General features: G+C 37.2%; 1 protein-coding gene across 2 annotated transcripts in view; it reads left to right on the forward strand.

Moving 5' to 3' along the window:
• The window catches only part of RB1 (RB transcriptional corepressor 1), a 129,964-nt gene that overhangs the window by 54,623 nt on the left and 56,228 nt on the right, over window positions 1–19,113 (forward strand). For both annotated transcript variants that reach the window (XM_080925950.1, XM_080925951.1), the window contains exons 13-17: window positions 3,066–3,182; window positions 3,933–3,989; window positions 4,077–4,108; window positions 4,191–4,267; window positions 5,612–5,808. In XM_080925950.1, coding sequence (XP_080782076.1) covers window positions 3,066–3,182; window positions 3,933–3,989; window positions 4,077–4,108; window positions 4,191–4,267; window positions 5,612–5,808 — 480 coding nt within the window. The remainder of the gene's footprint in view (window positions 1–3,065; window positions 3,183–3,932; window positions 3,990–4,076; window positions 4,109–4,190; window positions 4,268–5,611; window positions 5,809–19,113) is intronic.

The raw sequence follows: 19,113 nt of genomic DNA on the forward strand, positions 1-19,113 counted from the left end.
CACCATGTAGCCCTAGCTGGCCAAGAACTGGTTGTGTAAACCAGGCTGGCCTTGAACTCATAGAGATCTGCCTGCCTGTGCTTCCCTAGTGCTGAGAATAAAAGTGTGCACCACTTCTTCTTTTCCTCCCTTTTCCTTTTTATCCCTTTTCTTTGTCTTCCTTCCTTCACATTGTATATGGCTCTGTCTGCATATACATGTGTTTGTAAAGTCTAGAGGTCACCATTTGGTGCCTACTTTCTGTAGTCTTCACTTCTAAAGACATATCTCTCCCTGAACTTGAGGCTTACCAAGTGCTATACCAACTGTTAGTGAGCCCCCAGGATTGGGTCCTCTGGTTTTTGCATCCCACTCTGAGATGACAGATCATGCTGCCACATCAGGTTGTTAGCTGGGATCCAAGGTTAGGATTGCATGTTTGCATAGCAAGTACTTTACCCACTGAGCCATCGCCCAGTCCATCTTCTCTTTCTTTCTGTTTTCAACTACTGCTCAGAACTTATGCTTTTTCTTATTAATTTTAAGGTGGTTTGGGGGGGGTGTGTGTCTGTGAGGGGGGGGGAGGAAATAAAGAGACAGAGAGACAGACTTAGAGAGAATGTCTTTATCCTTACTTTGTGTTAGGTGCTTTAGATGGGTCTTTAATTCTAAGTTGTCATTCATTTTCTCAAAGATTTGAGCTGTTACCTTACTGTTTTAAAGATCTTATTGCTGCCGTGTCTTCTGTGAGTCTAACTATTGTTTATTTTAGTTCACAACCCTTACCATTCTTAACAGATCCTAAGTTTGATATTTGAAAGCTCCAGTTGTCCTTCCCTCAGAAGAGCAAGCAAGAAAGACTGGTGACTGGTGCTAGCATCTATGAGTGGCTCCCTCACTGTGTCTCTTGCTTAAGGGTTAGGCCACAGGGAAATTCATAACCATGCCACACCTGACTGGGAGTCGTTACAGATGCGTTCCTATAATTAAGTGCTTTTATATTTACTAATGTTTTATTTCATACTGTAACCAGTTTTTATCATAGTATATTGTTATCTTCTACTGTATTGTGTCCATAGATTAACAAAACAAATTCTGCCATTTTGTCCATATAATTGTTCAAATATGATTTTATTTGCCCAGCTTATATAAAGTTATAATTCTATAGGCCAAGAATATTTGCCATATATCTACCCAGTTGCTTACAGCTTTTAGCAAAGATAATATAGATGCTAAAGAAAGATAATATTTTTCTTTCTTTTAATATTTACTTGAATACTTGCTCCCATCTTTGAAGTAGGTAGGCACCCTCCTTAATTTGAGTTACTTTAGTTAGACAAGAAATTGTGTCTCAGGGACATTTTCTTAAACAGAATTTATAGCTTAACTTTTTGACGAATTTGAAGCTTCTTGCACTGTCTGAACATAACTGATGTGTGGATGATGGATGGGCTCAGGGCAAGCCTTGTGAACACCATAATGTTCTCCTGTGGGTTGTTTCAGCCTCTGCCTCTTTCTCCTTTTTCTTTTTCTTCTCTCCCTTCCTCCCTTTCTCCATCCATCATCCATCCATCCATCCATCCATCTGTCCATCCGTCCATCCATCCATCCATCCATCCATCCATCCATCCATCCATCATCCATCCATCCATCCATCCATCCATCCATCCGTCCGTCCATCATATCTTCAAACTCATTTAACCTAAGCTGCCTTTGAACTCAAAATCTTTTTGCCTCCACCATAGCTGGAAATTTTACTTCTTTCTATATTAGTTCAGTGATTTTTTTTTTTTTTTGGAAAAAATAATGCTATTTTTCCATCTATAAAGTCTTAGAATTATGCAGATATTTTGACAACAGTGGTATTACACCAGGAACTGGTGTCTTTGTGTGTGTTTGTGTATGTTTGTATGTCTAATGTTTCTAAGATTTGTATGCTATTTTCTTTAGGAAATAAAGAATTTTTGATATTCTAAGATGTGAGTTACATTTTTAGTGGCATTGTGCAAAGAATTATCTTAAATTTAGAAAGTTTATTTATAGTGTATAATATCTTGAATGTATATGATCCATCAAGATTACAAAAAATAAAATTAGTCTGATTATAGGAGACCTGATGAATGTTTGTGATACATTTTAATATAGCATATTACAAGCTGTGAACTATTATAATGCATCACTTGTAACTATTCTCCTGACTTGTGTACCTGAAAATACAGACAAATGACTTTCCTAATTCTGCATTCTCTTAAAGCACATTTTGTTAGGAAATAAAACAAAATTCAAATCTTTTACTTCATTTGCTTTTGGGTAGTAAGCTTATATTAAGGTAACACTTTTTTTTTTAAAAAAAAAAAAAAGCTTGGGGTTTTGTTTTTGTTTTTAATGTATGAGTGTTTTTGCCTGCGTGTATGTTATTGTACCATGTGCATGCAATACCTGCAGAGGCCAGTAGAGGGCATTGGGTCTCTTGGAACTGGAGTTAGAGTTGTAAGCCTCCACGTCAATGCTGGGAATCAAATCCATGTCCTCTAAAAGCCAGGACTCTTAACCATTGAGCATCTTTCAGTCCACTAAAGCAACTCATAACTGAGAATACTTTATGAAGACATATGATAGATGGAAAGGCTGGTATATGTTTTGTCTATAACCTTTATTTGTTTAAAACAGCTCTTCTTAACCTATAGGTTGCAGCCCTATTAGGGGTTGCATATCAGATATCCTGAATACCTGATATTTACATTATGATTCATAACAGTGGGAAAATTAGTTATGAAGTAGCAACAACATTTTATGGTTGGGTGGTCACAACAAGAGGGTCTGTATTAGGAATGTTGAAAACAGTTGGCTTAAAATTTTAGTAACAGTGTACGTTTATTACACTGAATACATTTTTTATATGACGTACAGTGAAATTCTGTGTTGACTGGTCATATTCTGTAGTGTCAGTTGCTTTGTTATAGTAGAAGGGTTTACATGTTTCCACAAACAAGCAGCAAATCAAAGTTATTTACTATAAAAGAGGAAAATGTCAATTCTGGCCAAACAGTAACTTCAATATTTATTTCTGTTTATATTTCTTAAAGAATTGCACAGTGAATCCAAAAGAAAATATCCTAAAAAGAGTAAAGGATGTTGGACATATCTTTAAAGAGAAGTTTGCTAATGCCGTGGGGCAAGGATGTGTTGACATTGGCGTACAGGTAACTTGAGTGCACGTGTGTTTGTACCGCAGTGTGGAACTCATCTGTGATACCGTCTGTGCTGTGGTGGTGCTTGTGTGCTGTAAGGTAATGGCGAACGGTCTGTTCCAGCTGCTCGTGTTTGCTGATACTTATGGGACATTTAGGAAGGTTGAGATCCACTGGTTTCAATGATTTTGAGTACATGTAACACTTAAGTTATGTTATTGTTTTGGAATAAAAGAATAGTGCTTATATGTATGTATCTGTAATTCAAACACCATTTATTTAGTTGATGGTAACTAATCATTTGTTTAAACCACTTACTGATCAGATCAACCTTGGTTTTTTTGTTTGATTTTGCTTTTCTTTTTTTTGGCCTGTGCTAGTTATTGAGTTTTACAGAAAGAAACTATTCTTTTAATTTTAGAAATTTCAAAAGTCAATATTCTGCATCACCAAAAGGATTATACTAGATGTGTAAAATGTTTAAAATAGCCCCGGGCACCTAACTTGTATAAAGTTAGTGACAAAAGCTAAATCTGTGCAAAGAAACATCAGCTCTAAACATACTACACTGGTTATAGGGAATGCTAAGCATTAGTTTATATTAAGCCTTGAACTTTAAACAAACTAGCCTTTATGATCTTTTGCTACCCAGATTCGTAGAAGGAACAGAATGTGTTTCAAGAAAAGATTTAACAAAAATAAGTTACCCTTTTGATTTTCTGAAATAGTAAAATCTTATTATTTTTTCTTTCATTTTTCTAGCGATATAAACTTGGGGTTCGATTGTATTATCGTGTGATGGAATCGATGCTTAAATCAGTAAGTTAAAGAGAATAAAATAGAAAATACTCAGTGCTGACATAAAGAAATCCTCAATTAAATTTTTTTAAAAACTATCTGTTTTAGGAAGAAGAGCGTTTGTCCATTCAGAATTTTAGGTAAATATTTACTCATTTTAATAAAACAATTTCTTTTTATAAAAGTCATATTTAAGATTATTTACTTCTTTTCTCCTTTTAGCAAACTTCTAAATGACAACATCTTTCATATGTCTTTATTGGCCTGTGCTCTTGAAGTTGTAATGGCTACATATAGCAGTAAGTTAAATTTTAATAAATAAGCACTTTAATTTAAACAAATTCTCAAGTTATGTTATAGTTTGGGGTTGTTTTATTATTTTTTTGTGTATATCTGTGTGGTGAGAAGAAAAAGGCACACTGTAGATCAATATGTGCTGAACAATGCAATTGGCAGTCACAGCTTTTAAATGTCTTAACATGTCAGTCATTTAGGTCATCTAGAGGATGGGATTTTGCAAAGCTTCTGCTCTGAGCATATTTAGTTCAGGAAGGGTAGTGAATGAAACCACTACAAAGGCTCGTGAGCTTGTAAAGTGCCACAGGGGTATTAAGGACATTGGTGCTTCTGTGCCTCTGTGCTCATGAGACCAGGAGCAGGAATCCACCAGAAACTGAATACTTCGTAATTGGTTGCTGTCACCTATGACAATTTAATGATTGTTGAAAATAACAGAATAAAGGCTTATGTGTTTTAAAAAAATTAATTAAAAATATATTAATTTTCTTTTTAATACATTACTTTTGAAACATTGTTGCAAATGTTAAAATGTTTTACTTGCAGAAACAAAAGAGGGGTTATCTAAAGATAAGTAGATAAAAGAATTTAAATTAATAATCACTGAAACTGAATCTACATAACTGCAATCTGCACATTTTTAAGAAAAAAATCATTTTCTAATAAAGCTAGCAAATTCCTTTCAAAGCATTGAGAACTGAACTCGGGGCAGACACTAGGCAACGCAGCTCCCTTATACTTACAATTTTTAAGAAATGATCTTAGTAGGTGTTAGGCTCAGTCTGTAGACTGACCAGGTCTTGAACTTGTAATTCTCCTGCCTCAGCCTTTTGAGTATCTGGCATTATGGGCCTGCAGCATCAGGTCAAGGAAAGGTTTCACTGTGTAGCCCTGGCTGTCCTAGAATTTGATATATCTGTAGATCAGGCTGTCTTCAAACTCAGAGATCCACCTGCCTCTGCTGGATTAAAGGCAAGCACTGATCCAGGCTAAGTAGCAGGATCTTAAACACATCACTACTCTTCCCAACCAGGCAGTAATGGTAGGTAAAGTGGATATGATAATGAATCCTGGTAAGATACCAGCCTGGGTGTTAGTGTAGGGCATATAAACTTGTGCAGATCTTACAGAAACTATGATTCCTATTTAAGCAAAATGTGTGCACATACACTTAAAATTTGAACCGTTTCTTGAGAGTAGACCACAGAGTAAAAATTACCCAGTGTAAATAGAGTGCTTACCCTTTTTCCTGTATGTTGATTCTCTGTGATAAGATCTTCCAAATCTCATCAGTTCAGACAATAATATTTCATACTGACACATTTTTTTTTTCTTCTTGTTTTTAGGGAGTACATTGCCAAATCTTGATTCTGGAACAGATTTGTCCTTCCCATGGATTCTGAATGTACTTAATTTAAAAGCCTTTGATTTTTACAAAGTGATTGAAAGTTTTATCAAAGTGGAAGCCAACTTGACAAGAGAAATGATAAAACATCTAGAAAGATGTGAACATCGAATCATGGAATCCCTTGCATGGCTTTCTGTAAGTGATCAGCTAAGTAACTAAGGGTATTCATATGTAAGTGATCAGCTAAGTAACTAAGGGTATTCATATGTAAGTGTTCAGCTAAGTAACTAGGGTATTCATATGTAAGTGTTCATCTAAGTAACTAGGATATTCATATGTAAGTGTTCAGCTAAGTAACTAAGGGTATTCATATGTAAGTGTTCAGCTAAGTAACTAGGATATTCATATGTAAGTGTTCAGCTAAGTAACTAGGATATTCATATGTAAGTGTTCAGCTAAGTAACTAAGGGTATTCATATGTAAGTGTTCAGCTTAGTAACTAGGATATTCATATGTAAGTGTTCAGCTAAGTAACTAGGATATTCATATGTAAGTGTTCAGCTAAGTAACTAAGGGTATTCATATGTAAGTGTTCAGCTAAGTAACTAGGGTATTCATATGTAAGTGTTCAGCTAAGTAACTAGGATATTCATATGTAAGTGTTCAGCTAAGTAACTAGGATATTCATATGTAAGTGTTCAGCTAAGTAACTAGGATATTCATGTGTAAGTGTTCAGCTAAGTAACTAGGGGTATTCATATGTAAGAGGCTTGGTTTTGCTGGTGTCTAGCCTAGGAATGAAGTGGAATGTTGGAATGGACTGTGTGTGGGGGTGGGTGTGAATTCATGAGTGTGAATGCAGGGATGTGAGATGCTTGCAGTTCTGCTGTGAGCTTCAGGCTAGCTGGTCTGCTGAGCATCCTAGACCATCTAATACATTTGTATAGGAGCAATTTTTCACATAACTTGGCACTTTAAAGTCAAAGTTTTGAAAATATTGAGGTAATTTATTAAAAGTCCAAGTGTTATTGTTCATAATATAAATGTTTATACTTTTCAACAAAATTAAAAGATTATGTACATTTTCTCTTTTATCTGTTTGATCATTTCGTTTTATTCAAAAAGAAATAATATGAAGTCCATACTACTATTTAATGGTAGATATTGTTTTTATATCATTATGGGAATAGAAACTATGTTCTGTAGGCAGTTTAATTATACTATGAAAGCTATTGATAAGCTTTTGTTTTAATAAAGGCAATATTTCCTGTGTAGTAACTAGAAGATATTCTTCTAAAGTGATGTTATATTCTTCAGGTCGACTTTACTGGATAATACCTTGGGATTAACCAGATTTTCATATTTTAAAATAATAATTCAAACCATCTTGCATAATGAGAATATTTAGTTTGAACATTGATATGAAATGAAAGGAATGTAAAGTTTTGGAACATCTTCAGTTTGGGATTTTTTTGATTAGGAACACTCAGCTAGTGAGAGTTTATGCAAATAATTATAAAATTTATGAGATTAAGATTAGATAACTTTGAGATGAGTCATGTCATATAAATATGATGTGTGTTTTTTCTGTAAGAATGATTGCAGTTATATTAGGAAATTATCACAGATATTCTTGAGCTTTCATAGACCTTAAAAAATCTGAAAATTGGAGTGGAGAGATGGCTTAACAGTTAAGAGCACTGACTGTTCTTCCACAGGTCCTAAGTTGAGTTCTCAGCACCCATATGGTAGCTCACAACCATATGTAATGGGAAGAAGATACAGTGTACTCACATAATATAAACAAATACATTGTTACAAAAAAAAAAAAAAACAAAAAAACGGAAATTTTGCAGCCTAAGAGATGGTTCAGAAATTAAGAGCACTGGTCCCAAAGTTCTTGAGTTCAATTTCAACAAGCATATGATGGTTCATGATATCTATAATGAGATCTGGTGATCTCTTCAGGTGTACAGGTATACAAAGAGAGGTGGGTAGGAGGGAGGGGAAATCTAGGGGATCTATCTCTTTAGCTCAAATTTCAGTTTTTTAAGGTTTGTGAAAGCTCAAGTATATCTATGTGATATATTTTCCAGTTTTCCAATATAATGGCAATCATTCTTGCAGGAAAAATACAGAATGTCATGTTTATATGAAATAATTCATCTTAGTTATACACTATCAATCTCATCATTTATAACTTAATTTTAGGTGACAGATGAGTTTTCATTTATTGAGTACAATAATGTAATTAATACCCAGGTCAAGACTCACAGCAACTTTTGATTCTGTATCATTCATATGTATACATTATATATATATATATATATATATATATACATATATACACACACATGTATATATGCATGTGCATATATATGTGTGTGTTTATGTGATTATATGTGTATGTGTTTGTATATAGTACCAAAACATGATGATATTATATTCATATTATATTATTGATGGGGAGATTAAATGAAGTAATAATCATTCTTATCCCTCCCCTAAAATATATGTGCCTGTGTTAATGAACTGGGGATTGGACCCAGACTACATAGCCTCTTGATCCACTTCTATTTTGTGCTTGCAGCTTTCGTCACATGATGTCCTGTGGTTCAGGTATCTGCAATGTCCTCTGGTCTTCATGGCAACTTAGGCTTAATTTTCACACCTTCATATATTAGCCTATCAGGGCTTCCTTGCAGTTGAGGACCAAGTGTTCAAAACATGAGAATATGGAAGATATTTTAAATCAAAGCAGATATATTATGACTCCAAAATGTTTGAGTTGTCTATTTTTAACATGGTTCTAAAACAGATTTATATATTTTTACATTTCGTATTAATGTTTCTTTGCATGCATGCATATTTATATACCACATGCATGCCTATTAGATCCCCCAAAATGGGAGTCAAGGATAGCTGTAAAACACAGTGTGGATGCTAGGAATAAAATTCAGGTCATCTGCAAGAACCACACATACTCTTAACTGCTGAGCCAAGCTTTCTGTTCAAGTCATACAGTAATGTTTGTTTCTACTACTACATGAGTTCTGAACGGATTTTCTCTGCCCTTGCTTTACCATGCTTCTTGTGGTAACATTCATCTGTAGTCATGCTTCCTTTACAGTCTTAACTGTGTCTATTGTCTATGTCTACCAGTCATTTATTGCCTTTATATCTCATTAGGTGACTTAATATGTACAAACCACTTAAAACAATGTATGGGACCTGGTGTTATCAGATGTACCTGTTAATTATATAAGGATTTGTGAGGGACAGAGGTGGTCAATTTACGGTGATATCCATGTTTCTGGCTTGTGTAACTCAGTGGTAATGTCATTTAAGAAAATAGATAGTCTGGGTTGTATGTAATTTTCTTGAGGCTAAACTGCAATTTATTACATTGAGTTTGAAATAATCACAGGCCATTCAATTTGAGATCAGGTGTATGTGTTGCGTTTAGGAAGAATCTTAAGCTAGGAATATGAATGTGAAAGCTGCCACACACACACACACACACACACACACACACAAACACACACACACAAAACATTACCAATCTTTACTGCCAAATTATTTTATGCTGGTCTGTTTGGAAAAGCACTTTTTGAATGTCATTACATTTTTAAAAATTAGTCACTGCATTCTGATAGTAGTCTATCAAGTGGTAATATTCTAGATGAGGAAACTAATATCCAGAGAAGCTGATTATGTCTCCCCTAGCCCACACAAGCTAAGTGGCAGAGGTGTCATCTGAATCCTGATGTGTTTTGTCCAAAGCTGAGTTAATGAACTTTAGAAAATAGGTAAGGTCACTTAAGGGGACAGCGTAATTTGAGAAAGGCTACAGGGAGGAGCCCAAGGAGCTCCAACATTGAAAGAAAGTCTTCTGACTACAAAAGAAAGTGAAATTGAGCAATGCAAGAGGAATGAAGAGAGCATAAATGAGAGAATGCGAGGCCTGAAGGAATGCTTGCCTATCTCAGACATGGTAGAAGCTGCAAGGAAGTCCTTAGTCAGAGCAGCAAGGACTAGTAGGTGAGGTAGTAATGGTGACTTAAGAGTACAGAGAGCACAAGTTATGTACCACTATGGCAGTGCCAACTCAGGGAACACTGTCTTTTAAAACAGAAGAGAGAGGATGTAATGTTATGGAAAAGAACAGTGTTTTCTATTGCTAGGAAGCAGTAGTGCAAATGGTTGTTTCATGTTGCTCATGACTTGTGAGGCAGGCTTTGGGAATAGCTTTACAGGGCACTTGCTCTTTGGACCTGTGGTACCAGCAGTCTGGCCTAGTAGCTCTGCTTCTCAGACCCCTTCACTGCCAGGTTTACATTTTACTGACTCTCACACTTGCTTCTTCCTGGCTCTACATTCCACTCCACCTTGTCCTGTGGTCTGATACGAATGCTGTACCTCAGAACACTTTGCTTTTAGGGTAGTCACACTTCTGACATAGAAGCCAGCTTCTAAAAGGCTTTTACGAGGACCACATCTGGAAATTACATGCTAGTCAAAACAGTCACAGTGGTTGCCAGCTTGAAGGGATAGAAAAATAGATGCTACCCTGTTTAAAGAGAGTCAGAGTCACATTTTAGAAGAGCATGTGGACTGTAAAATCCTGCTGTGGCAAATGGGAAATGAGAAGTGCTACAGGTACGGCAGGCAGTCTGTGGTATGCCCTGGCAGGAAACTGAGGAAGCCTCCAGTCCATAGCTTTTCTTTCCTTTTTATTTATTTGATAACAATTGAGCTGAGATAGTTTACTGAGGGTTGAGATGGAGAGGCTGAAAGGGCATGGAAACGTTCTAGCATGGTTATGATCGGAGGTTGTTACCGTGAGACTTGGTAGAGTGGAGTGGCGGGTGAAGGATAAAAGAATTGCCCTGCATGATTCCAGGTATTTTTGAGGGCAAAAACGAATTACCTGTAGTTCTACCACAGTTCTGTATGATGGCATTCTTCCCCCAGAATCATCTTGCAGCCATTTGCAAGATTGGAAAAGGTGAGTTACTCCGTGTAGTCAGGCCTTAGAATACAGCTTTGGCGTTCCACAGCATAGCAGTGGAGCCAGGGACTGGAAGATGTTTGCCACAGAGTTTAGGGTTAAATTGGAAGCTTTAGCTGCAGGAAGACTAATGAAGTAGAGATTTAAATTAGCAGAAATGTTTAGTGACATTTGAAGTGACAATGTGACCGACAGAATTGTGAGAACGTTCAGTTTAATATTAAGAAACAGACATTTTATATCACAGAAATGATCTCAGTGCAGACTGAATAGGAATGGAGATGAAGACCCTGTGAAGAAGAGATTCGGGAACTAAGAAACGGAGGGGCCAGAGCCACCCTGGCAGGATGTGTGTAGCCAGAAGGAATGTGAGCAAGGAACTAAGATTTTTCTGTGCAGAGGGGCCTAGAGGGCAGAGGCAGAAGATCTTGAGAAGTTAGAATTGTAATGCTCTTTGACTAAGTTGTTAATCTATGAAAAAATGTTCTGTCTGGTGCTGTGCCTGAGAAACAGTGTCTCAGGTTAGTTAACCTGCTTTGGCTTTCTTCCATTAACAGTGCCATGGCTCCATCTTCCTTTAGCTTTTAACTTATTTGTGCCAATGTTTTCAAGTGAATATCTTTATAAGACAGTACGTTGTTGGGCCTTCATTTTGGTTTATATTGTCACCAGTTGGATGATAATCTGTTTTTGAGACAATTGAAATATTTTATTTCTCTGTCTCTCATCTTTCTTTCCTTCCTTTTTCCTTCCCCCACTTCCCCTCTTCTGTCTGATTTTTGTTTGTCTGTGTGTTTGCTTTTTAGTTCTTTTGAGGCAGAGTCTCTTGTAACCTTGTTTGCCCTAGAATCATTGTGCAGAACTGTCTTTCTGCCCTGTATCCCAACTTCTGGGATTATAAGCATGCCACCATGCTCAGCTTCTACAAGTTTTACATCAGTGTGATTATTGATATGACTGGAACTAAATTTTCATGGTGCTCGTTTTCTTCATGGATGTCTCTCTGTTCATTTCTCTCTCTCTCTCTCTCTCTCTCTCTCTCTCTCTCTCTCTCTCTCTCTCTCTCTTTTGTCCTTTTGCTTTGAAAATTTTAATGCATTTTATCTTCTCTGTAGGCTTACTACTTAGACTCCTTTATTTTATTTTGTAATTGGTTAAGATTGATAATATATGACCTTAATTTCTCAGTGTACCTTCGAATATTACTTTATAACTTTGTATATAGTACAAGGACCCAGCAACCAGGGATAAGGCACCACAGTACCCTGCTACTCTGGAGGCTAAGGTAGGAAAATTGCTTCAGTCTATGAGTTCAAGCCAGCCTGGGTAGCAGAGTGAAACTTTGTCTTAAAAACAAAGTAACTAACTAATTAACAGATAAATAAACTAAGTAAAGAAAGGGCATTGGGTAAGAATGGGAAAGAGAAACATTCTGGGGCTGTTACTGAATACATACTATCCAACCAAGTATGAAAACACTGCGATGGTTATAGCAGTGTAACCATCAGTTATCTTCCCCCTTCCTTCCCTCCCTCCCTCCCTTTCTTTCCCCCTTCCCCTCCTTCCTTCCTTCCCTCCCTCCCTTCTTGCCTCCCTCTTACCCTCCCTTCCTCCTTCCCTCCCTTCCTTCCTCTCTCTTCTTTTACTTACAAATAAGAGTCTCATTGTATAACCCTGGAAGGCCTACAACTCTCTAGGCCAGGCTGACCTCAGTCTCATAGAGATCCACCTACCTCTGCCTCCCAAGTGTTGGGATTAAAAAAGCATGTAGGACCATGTCAATTAGAGAAAGAGAAAATAACATAAAAATAAAAATGTATTGTTATTTATTTATATGGGTTTTCTTTTCTATTTTTTATTTTTCATAGTGATTTAGATTTTTATCTGATTTATTTTCCTTCTGTCTTCAGGAACTTTTCATTTATTCATTCATTTAAGTTTTCTGTGTACATGTCTATCTGTAAGTACTATTTCACCTTTTATGTGGCTAGAAAAACAGGTCACTTCATGCTTGTTAGCTATTTGACTAAGCATAGAAATCTAGGTTACATCTTTCTTTTCCTGTTTAAACAGGCTGCTACAGTGTCTGTGTTTGCCTCCTTTCTGAAATCATTGTGCATTTGTTTCTCTGCAATAGAAGACTTACTTTTTTTCTGTCTCCTTGTAAGATCTTCTTTCTGTCGTTGGTTCTCACCAGTTTTCCTATAATGTGCCTTTTTATATTTTCTTTGCCTTGGATCTGTGAAAATATAGATTTTATCACATTTGGAAAGTTGGGCCTTATATGTTAGAATTTTTTACTGACCTCTCTACCTTTTCTTGAGATTCCACTCTTTTCTATGTATGTTAAGTTGCTGTGGTTGCTCCAGTCCTTCTTCCTTTAAAGGATGCTTGCATGCTGTAGACATTGTAGATGATTCCTATAGCTGGGCCTTCAAGCTTTTTGGCATGTTTCTTCTGACGTGTTTAATCTGTTCTTTTTTGTTTTGTTTGTTTTGTTTTTTGTTTCACTATTATTATTTTTTAAACTCCAGATTTTATCCCCCCCTCCAGCTCCACTCTCTGTCTGTTCCACATCCCATACCTCTTACCTGCACCCCAGTCTCCATAAGGATGTCCCCACTCCACCGAAGACACCAGACCTCTAAACTCCCTGGGGCCTCCAGTCTCTTGAGGGTTAGGTGCATCTTCTCTGACTGAACTTCTCTGCTGTATATGTGTTGGAGCCTCAAATCCGCTGGTGTATACTGCCTGGTTTGTGATCGGTATCTGAGAGATCTTGGGGGTGCAGGTTAGTTGAGACTGCTGGTCCTCTTACAGGGTTGCCCTCCTCCTGCTTTTTCCAGCTTTTCCTTAATTCAACCACAGGGATCAGCAGCTTCTGTCCATTGGTTGTGTCCAAGTATCTGCATCTGATTCTTTGAGCTGCTTGTTGGGTCTTTTGGAGGGCAGTCATGATAGGTCCCTTTTTGTGAGTGCTTCATAGCCTGAGTAATAATGTCAGGCCTTGAGGCCTCCCCTTGAGTGGGATTCCCCTTTGGACCTTTCCCTGGACCTTCTTTTCTTCAGGCTCTTCTACATTCCCGTTCCTGCAGTTTTTTCAGACAGGAACAATTATGGGTCACAGTTTTGACTGGGATAATAATCCCTTCCCTCACTTGATGCCCTGTCTTTCTGCTGGAGGTGGGCTCTACAAGTTTCCTCTCTCCACTGTAGGGCATTTCATCTCTTTGAGTCCTGAGAGTCTCTCACCTCCCAGGTCTCTGGTACGTTCTAGAGAGTCCTGCCAACCTCATACCTTCTGAGGTTGCCTGTTTCCTTCTTTCTTTTGGCCCCCACCCAATAGCAGATTATGTTCTTGTCCCCCTTTCCTTCTTAGGCGCTCCCTCCCAACCCCCTTGTGGTTGCTTTCTTCTCCCTTCCAAGTGGGACTGAAGTGTTTTCACTTGGGCCCTTCAGCTTGTTGACCTTTTTGAGTTCTGTGGACTGTATCTTAGGTATTGTGTACTTTTTTTTTTTTTGTGTGTGTGTGTGTGTGGCTAATATCCACTTATTAGTGAGTACATACCATGCATGTCCTTTTGGGTCTGAGTAATGTCACATAGGATGATATTTTCTAGTTTCATCCATTTGCCTGCAAAACTTATGATGTCCTTGTTCTTAATAGCTAGGTAATATTCCATTGTGTAAATGAACCACATTTTCTGTATCCATCTTCTGTCGTGGGACATCTGGGTTGTTTCCAGCTTCTGGCTATCACAAGTAAGGCTGCTATAAACATAGTGGAAAACATGCCCCTGTGGCATGGTGGGGCATCTTTTGGGTATATTCCCAAGAGTGGTATTGCTGGGTCTTCAGGTAGATCTATTTCCAATTTTCTGAAGAACCTCCAAATTGATTTTCAGAATGGTTGTACCAACCTGAAATTTCCACCAATAATGGAGGAGTGTTCCTCTTTCTTTACATCCTCACCAGCATCTGCTGTCATCTGAAGTTTTGACCTTAGCCATTCTGACTGGTGTGAGGTGGAATCTCAGGGTCATTTTGATTTGCATTTTCCTGATGACTAAGGACTTTGAACATTTCTTTAGGTGCTTCTCAGCCATTTGAGATTCCACTGTTGTGAATTCTTAGTTTAGTTCTATACCCCATTTTTTGATTGGGTTGGGTTTTGTTTTGTTTTTGTTTTTTTGTTTTTTGTCTTTTTGGTGGTTAGCTTCTTGCGTTCTTTATATATTTTGGATATTAGCCCTCTATCGTATGTGGGATTAGTGAAGATTTTTTTCCCAATCTATAGATTAAGAAAATAAGCAATGTAGTAAAGCTTGTGCGTGTACCAGTCAATTTCCAAATCATGAGAAAAATCTACATTATAGGGAAACACTAAATTTTGTCAGTATGGTAAACTTTTTATGATATCTGTATGCAGGAATAAAACATGGGTAGGGTTTGTATTCTTTATATCAATGTTAAATTGACTAAAGTCAGTGAAAGTCTGATGGGATACGTAGGGGTTCTTTCTTTCTTTCTTTTATCAAATGGCTCCTCCCTTTGTTTTTATATCTCAGTTTGTTTGTGTCCCATGTTCAACACTTACCCATATGGCCACCATCAGTCCTGAAAGATTGGCTTCTTCATAAGGAATGGGAAGGTTCAGGTCTCATCGTGGCTTATTTACAGAACTCTCACAGGAGAGAAATAGATATGATCCAAAAAAAAAAAAAAAGAGTTGATTAGATTTCTTATATGGTGTGTTATTAATTAAAGTTTTAACAAGCCAAAAAAAAAAAAAAAAAAACCCAAAACATAAGCAAAAAAAAATTTATATCCAGCCACTTTGCTGAAGTTGCTTATCAGCTGAAGTTCTCTAGTAGAATTTTTGGGGTCGCTTATGTATACTATCATATCATCTGTAAACAGTGATACCTTTATTTCTTCTTTTGCCAATTGTATCCCCTTGATCTCTTCTTGTCCTAATCCGCACTTAATTTCATGCGCATATTAGATACTATATTTTCAACTTTAGAAATATTTAGATTCCTTTTACATCCATTTACAGATTTATGCTTCTTTGCCTTCTTAGACACATGGAACATAGGTATTACAACTTTTAAACATCTATCTGCAAACTCTAATGTCTATTTCTTTTTAGATGTGTGATTGATATTCTTCTTTCTAACAACCACTTGGTTTTTTGCCTCTTGGTGGTATTTTAGTAGATGTTAAATACTGTGAATTTTTCCTTACTAGTCCCTGGATATTTCATATTCTTAGTAATATTCCCGAGCTGTGCTTTGGGACACATCTAAATTGTAAGTAGTTTGTTTGTTTGTTTTATTTTGTGTCCCCTCTTCTCCCCCAGCTTTTTTTTTCTTTTCTTTTTTCTCTTCTTTTTTTTTTTTTTTTTTTTTTTTTTTTGTTTGTTTGTTTGTTTCTTTCTTATTCCAGGAACTTTTTCTTTATTCAAACAGCAGTCTTTATGTCTAATTTTCCCCCACCATCCAAGAGATAATCTTTTAAGTACTTTACCTGCTGCTTGTAGATGGATCATAAGCTTGTCTACTGTGGCTGGTAGAAACCAGTTTGTACTGGTCGCTTACAGCAGAGCCTGTGCTCCTCCAGGTACTGGGGAGTTATCTTGTGCGTAGGCTGTGCCTGGGCTGGTTGGTCTCCACAGACCACTGCAGCTTTGTCCTGTTAATTCTGTCACCTGGGTGCTGTTGATTTCTGTTTGTTGGGGACCCGGATTCCACTCCCATTTGTCTCTGTGTGTGGCCAGGGTACTCTCTATGCGGTAGGCTGCAGCATGGTGCTCACTGTGCACTGGAGTTTCTGGGTCTTCACCCTGTTGTTCAGCATACGAAAACTATTGTTTCATTTCTTTATTTCAGTTTTGTAGTTGTTTAAAACCACAAAATCTGGTTCGTGTGTCTTCACCAGGGCAGCCAGTTTCTAAACGTAAGGCTTTTTAGGACGTTGTTTCTGTTTTACTGCATTAACTGAGTAAGTCTTGTAGGCACTCTGGAGTACTGCTTACATTGTGAGGACACCAAGGTGCAGCAGTTGATTACTTTCACTTAATTCCCTTTAAAAAAACACGAGAAAGCTATGTCTGTAAATACTGTCAGACATGGCTTACTCATTACTTTGGATTTCAGTCAGTCACGAAACACAAGGATGTTTGCTTATGCAGTTAATTTTGATTACTGTGCTCTTGTACATTAATTTTGATCACTATACTCTTACATATAAAGGTTAAACATTTTTGTCAGTTGTTTTCCCAGATATTACATGAAGTAAAGCATTCTACACCAGTACTGTGTAGTAAGTGACTCAGTCTGTTTGAGTCCTGAATTGGTAGCAAACTAATAAACAGATTTTTTTAAAGATGCTTTGGTATCTTTTGAAAAGTCAAAGTTGACAGGAAGTAAACACAAAAGGGAGAAAAGCCTGAGGCTCTGTAAAAGCTAAGAAAGGACCAGTATTGTCTGTTTCTGTGGTGAATTATTAACCTCTGGTGCACTCTGCACAAAGGTTGCATATGGTATTGGCCATGAGACAATATGCTGGCCTTTTTTTTTTTTTTTTTGGTTACAGTTTACAAAGAACTGTGCCTTACAGGAAAACAATTGAATTGTAAGATAATGGTTATTTGATTTAGGAATTTTTAAAAATATGGGTTAAGACAATGAAACAATGCAGGGCATTGTGACAGTTACACAATAGCCAGGCAACCAGAATGAAAACCTATCATGTGATCTTTTTTTAAATTCTTAAAACCAGTTCTTTCTGGAAACATTTCTAAGGCTTTAACCTTTTTTTTTTTTTTTAACCATGATCCATTTTATCTTTAATACCACATCTTTAATTTCCACAATTAACTATTATGGTCTTGGGTAACTTGGGAGACTTGGCTTATATTTTTAATATTGGTTGATGACAGGCTCAGGGGTTGTGTGTCTCTGACAAAAAGAAGTAGGTACAAGTGTATAGTTGCAGCAGAAACAGTTTACTAAGAGTGTATATCTAAGGGCGGAGGCAAGGTCTTCAGTCAGGCTGGAACAAAGAGAAAGTAGAGCAAGTCTAGAAAGTAGTTTGGGCATTCTGTGTGACCTTGGGGTGAACTTCTCCATGCATTCTTCATTACAGTGCATTCTACATACAACTTCATTTGTCTGATCAGCACCTTTAATCTCCCCCAGAGGGTTAGGTTTAGTATTAACATGAGTCCCAGGTTACTCTCAGACACCTGGAGTACTCTGCCTTCCCACTGATACTGATTGGTTTTAGGCCTTGAGTTGGGTAGGAGGTCATTGCTACCTTGGCCTTTTCCCCTGTGTGCTTGGTATGAGGCCTTCTGGAACTTCACCTCCTGCCTATTATTTTGTATCAAATTTCTTCTAAATTTTCATTAGTTTCAAGTTTTTTCCAAACATTTTTCCTTCACTGTAGTTTGATGTAGAGTGCTGTGATTTCTAGGAAAGCACTTTACTGTGTCTCTCACATGTTTAATTTTAAATCCCTGGGTGTGTTGTGTCATAGTGGCCTTCCACCTCATACTTTAATGCTAGTTAGTATTCTTAACTTTCTTCAGTCTTTGATTCTGTTCAAGCACCTGCAGTAACATCTTTTGCTTTAGAGAAAAACAGCCATTTTGCATTAGCAGGAATAGCTTGGCTCTCATCTCACAACCTTTGTTTCTAGCCTGTACCCCCAGAGTTATGCCTGAGTTAGACCACATTTATCCACTGAGGTGTCTGATGTAAGACATGGGATCAGGGTTTTCAGTTTTAAGTCCTAGCTCCTCTGTCTACACGCCAGTGTCTGTTTTCTTCCTTTGTAAGTTGATACATAATTTTGTTTTTCATTATCTGTCTTATTTGATGGTTGGTGTGGTACTGGAATTTTCCTAGAGTCTTAGGCTAAGAACGTGTTTTGCCACTTGAGAAAAGTCAAGAGATGCAAGTCTGTCTACTACAAAAATCCGATTTTTAGAAAATTATTTTAAAGTTCAGAATTACTTGTCACTATTGAATGTGAATCCATATTTATTTGAATTACCTCATAGCTTCTAAATAATTCAAGGAAAGTTCTTTTTTTGTAAAAATGACAATACAGGGATCTCATATTCCTGTTCCTCTTTACTTCCATTCTCCTTCTTTCTTCATATCAGCTATTTTGAAAGAACTGTAATTGCCAAAATGAAATAAATAAAACATGAGAAATAGTCCCAAGCCTCCAAGGAGCTTGTGATCTAGTAGAGAACGGAATTACAGTGCTGTGCTGTGCTGTTCTGTGTGTTGTGTTATGTGCTATGCTGTGTGCTAGGCTGAGCTGTGTGCTTTGTGCTGTTCTGTGTGCTGTTCTGTGTGCTGTTCTGTGTACTGTGCTGTGTGCTGGGCTGAGCTGTGACAAAAAAAAAAAAAAAAAAAGGAAGGAAGGGGGAAGGAGGGACAGAGGGAAGGAAGACCAACTGACTGGAGGAGTCA

Source organism: Micromys minutus (genome assembly GCF_963924665.1).
Source record: "Micromys minutus genome assembly, chromosome: 12".
Classification (NCBI taxonomy): domain Eukaryota; kingdom Metazoa; phylum Chordata; class Mammalia; order Rodentia; family Muridae; genus Micromys; species Micromys minutus.